This window comes from Cibotium barometz, chromosome 44 (genome assembly GCF_041138505.1).
Source record: "Cibotium barometz isolate CiBa-2024 chromosome 44, ASM4113850v1, whole genome shotgun sequence".
In the NCBI taxonomy this organism is placed as follows: domain Eukaryota; kingdom Viridiplantae; phylum Streptophyta; class Polypodiopsida; order Cyatheales; family Cibotiaceae; genus Cibotium; species Cibotium barometz.
Window position 1 is genome coordinate 2,772,723 of NC_141089.1, and position 4,482 is coordinate 2,777,204.

The 4,482-nt window shown below is 43.4% G+C and overlaps 1 protein-coding gene across 1 annotated transcript; it reads right to left on the minus strand.

The window, feature by feature from the left end:
• Nucleotides 1-449: 449 nt before the first annotated feature.
• On the minus strand, nt 450-3,371 carry LOC147612863 (uncharacterized). The gene is made up of 2 exons (XM_086782139.1): nt 2,916-3,371; nt 450-680 (listed from the first exon to the last, which is right to left on the minus strand). The coding sequence occupies exons 1-2, from the start codon at nt 3,236-3,238 to the stop codon at nt 614-616; spliced, it is 390 nt and encodes a 129-aa protein (XP_086638265.1). The 5' UTR covers nt 3,239-3,371; the 3' UTR covers nt 450-613.
• Nucleotides 3,372-4,482: the final 1,111 nt, after the last annotated feature.

The following is a 4,482-nucleotide window of genomic DNA, read 5'->3' on the forward strand; positions in this document are numbered from 1 at the left end:
AAAAATCTAGTGTGATCGAAATCTCGTTTGTTGAGGATGCATATACATGCTCTTTTTCTTGGTCCAAGGCATAGATACCTTGGAATTTCTTAGAAAAATGTCATATTCTCTTCTTGCAATGCTTTATCTATATGACTCTCAAAATCTTCATAGCAAGCCTTCAAATATACAAGAAACCCCAAAAAAACCTTTGAGTCCTTATTCAAAAGTCACAGAGACATCCAAAGCTCACAAAAAAGAAGACTAGCCTACTCAAGTTCAAATCTTGATTTTTGGCCTCTTCATTTTCTCTCTCTCTCTCTCTCTCTCTCTCTCTCTCTTCATCTGAGTACCTAAGGATAATTAGGTAGCATCCAATGAAAATAGAAAAAGCTCACACTTTGATACCAAATATAGCATAAATTGAGGATGCAAGACAAAGAAAACTTTTTTTATTATCTCAGGCAAACTGATGTGGGAATACACTATGTAGAGTATAACTAGGAATGATTCCCAAAAAAATGTTCTATCATGAACTCCTTAGGGTAGGCCTTCCAGCATGAGCTCATCATTTTACCACTACCATTCTATTATGAGCTCCTTGGGTAGGTCTAATGGCTTGAACTCCACTATATTATGTTGCACCCATTTCCACTTTCCTTACGACCGGGGAGCACTCCTCATCAATGCAAGTAAGATACCTGATTTCATGCAATTCTCAGAAACTTAGGAATCCATTCAAGACATTGGTTGACTTGATTGAGGAATTTGAATCAATGAATACATAGCATCAAATTGAAGGATCAGACACGCAAAAACCATCTAAGTTTTCTGTAGCAATGCACTTTTCGAGCATGTCTGCCCAACTGTACCCTACAGGTGAGTGGCATCTCCATCTACGCTCCACAACTCTTATCAATGGCCAGATCAAAAGCAGCTAACCAACCATGGAGAATAGTTGATGCATGCACAGCTTTGACAAACTTCTCAAAATATGCTCTATGCTTAATAAGCTCTACTTTCCCATGCTCTGCACATTTCTGGGTCCTGTATGTCAGATTCACAAATTTACAAACTTGATAGTCCCTCTCTCACCCCCCAAATGAGATGCAAAGACATATCAATATACAAGCGTAAACCAAAAACACATGTCACAACTGTAAATTTCATACAGATACATTAGCATATTGTAAAATGCCAACATTCGTCTGACAACATTCCAAAAATGTAGTGGCGGCGCTTCTTTCCGCTCTTGCCCAACACAATGCCACATCCTCTAATCTTAACCTTTGAAGATGGCCCTGGCTTGTCACTCACCCTGGCGGCGCTTCCTTCCACTCACCCTTTTGGTCAGAGGGGAGGGGGGACGCTTCCTTCCACTCACCCTTTTGGTCGGAGGGGAGGGGGGATTCATTAAGCCCCCATCCCTGCCATACAACGCCACAGGAGGGGTAATCCCGGGAGGGTTGTCCAACACAATGCCATATGCTCTAATCTCAACCTTTGAAGATGGCCCTGAAGATGGCCCTGGCTTGTCAACCTTGACCTCTGGATAAACAGCAGATAATATGCTTTGCAGTGCTTTTGTTTCTCTCACTGTGTCTTTGTCTGTCACCATTTGCCTATATGCTGGATTCCTTTTTTCTGCTTCCTTTTCTGCATGCATGACGGTAATGGGATCTGGCGATTGACAAAGTAGGGCTTGTATGATCTCATGTAAATCCTCCGGGACGGAAACCATGTCGAGGCCCTCTAAAACAAAAACCTCCTTCATCATTGGAGATTTGCTTTCACCCCGACCTTCATCATGTGCTTTCTTTCCTTTTTTTCTTTTCCTTTTTTCATCTTCTTTGTTTTGTGTTGTACTATCCACTCCCAGATGTAGCAGGACCTCATCTGCACCAGCTATTTTCCTCTGATAACACGCAGGTGATCCACAGTTGCAGAAATCCCATGGACATTCTTCCAATTTTTGACTTGCACTCCCAGGGATCCAATACAATTGTCATTGTCAACATTATACTCTCCTTTATCATCAGGTATTACATATAGAATGTACAGATCGAATGCCTCTTGCATCGGGGCACAAATCATTGCAGCACCTTTCTTTAAAAATCTTCTTGCATCTTGGACTGAAGGCTTCCCAAAGAAGCGATGGAATGCATTGAAGAAGACTTTTGCTTTGTTCAAATGCTCTAATTGAGGTGGGAATTCCTTAAAATTAGGTACAAAAGCCTTCAACAAATTTTCCAAGAACACAGGTTTGGTAGGAGAATCTCCTTGTTGCAGACTATCCATGGCATGGATCAGCAAAAACCTTGCAACCAGCTCTCCCCTTTCCCCAGCAGATGCAATGCCATTCAGCAACAACGAATTCAATTGACGTAGTTGCTGCTGCATCAACTCTCTGTTTCTCCTTAAAGCAATTGCAGCTGCTTCATTTAAGGCAGGCTCAGGCAGAGAAGTGCAGAGCACATATTCCCTCGATGCCGAAACATGCAAGCATGCACTCATGTGCGAAGCCACAAGATCCTGCGCAGCTGAAGATTGAGGACAGACGTCCACTCCTATGCGACGGCCCAAAAGCACCAATGACATGTGCGGGGACCGTAATAGGTTATGACCTTCTTCTGAATTTATCAGAACACCCCCAAGAAGCTTGGTCTGTGCTAAGTGCAGAATCTCGCTCACCCACTCTTGTTTGGAAAACTTTTTGGCAGCCCAAAGTGGCCTGCCCTGTCTGAACCAAATTTGTGGGGAAGCGATGGTGTCTAAGCTCATGGAGGACGTGGATGCAGAGATGAGATCAAATGTTGGAAGTCCTCAGACCTCGAACAACTTTGAGACTGGGATCATACCTGGACGATCAAATATGGAAATTCTTGGTAAAGGTACGTTACACACAACCCGAAAGAACTCTGAGACTAGGATCATACCTGGATGCAGGCGTGAAATTTGACACCCTTGATGATGTGGTGTCAATAAAAAGCACAAATGATCGCCCCGTTGTGGGCAAATCTGCGGATGCTCTCCTGAAAAGGATAAATGGAAGTTCTCCTTGGAACTCCCCTCCCATGTCAGCTTCAGGAGGCTGCAGAAGGGTTCGAGCTTCATCCAAGACAAACAAAAAGCAAACACCGTTGCTTCTGAGAGATGTGGCGTGTCTAGCCATTGCTTCCTTACATGCGTCTATCATACATTTCTTGCTGCATTCTGGTTGAGTCCGAATCTTTGGAAGTATACGATGATAATGCTTCATCTGATGATCTCTGAACAGATCCTCCTTGCTCGGGAAAGTGCCCTGCTCAGGCAACCAATCAAAACATGCACGGAAAAGTGCATATGCATGCTCAACCTTTCTGATGTTCCTAAAGTGCCGGAGAATATCTGGGTCAGACCGCCTAAGGGTGTCACATGTGGGCACTCAAAAAGTGCACTCTTGAATCTCATTATACACCAACTGCCCATGCTCGCGTTTATTAAAAAAGTGACTGCCTATGTAGGGGCGTCCCCTTTACATGCCGCCCTTTACGCAATGTGCATCTCTACCAGTCTGTTAACCTGCGTATACATGCAACACGTAAAGAGCCCGAGTCAATGCATGCCTAGAGAGTTGGGGACTCGAACCCCACCACCACAGTTATTGTGGCTACACCCTGCTTTCTTCGAGAGGAGGGGAGGGGATGAACTAGATTTATCTTACCCCCTCCCCTCCTCCCATCTACAAAAAAGAATGAGAATCAGTAGGCATATGAGATTTGAAAACCAAATAAATATGCTAATAAAATAATCCGCCTAATGTTTGGGAGATATTTTATAAAGCTTACAAAATATGATGTCTTAGAGATAAACAAAATACCAACATTGTGTCCAAAGTCATAACATCCAAGCACTATTGCATCTCCTACTCACTATTGTCACTCATCAGCTGAGTCATGATCACCAAATACAATTCTCACATTTGTCCTCTCTCTCTCTTTAAACATAACTCTAGCAAGATTGTCTCTCCTTTGTGCGCCCCCAACCTAGGATGAATCAGACGGTGCTGTTTCTAATGATTGTGCCCTCTACACAACCGATGAGGTCTCGGTCTGCACCAAAGCTGTAACCTCAGCAAGACCCACTTGCAGCCCATTCTGAATTATTGGATCCAAAGCCAATGCATCATTGTTTGCTCTCTCCACCTCTGCTTGTGCCTCTCGAACCCAACCCTCATCAAATGAATCTCCATGCACAATGCACATGTTATGAAGGACCAAACAAGTGCTAACCATCTTCAGCACATTCTGCAATAACATGTCGCATCTCTTCAATAAAATACGAAAGCGGGCTTTTAGCATTCCAAAAGCCCACTCCACAGGCATCCATGAACTAGATTGAATGTAGTTCCAAAAGTACTGCTCATGGGACAATCCATCTTTACTTCCTTTAAATGGAGGAAGCATCCAAAACCTTGCAGGGTAAGGACAATCATTAAGTAAACAATAATTGCCTAAGCTGTTT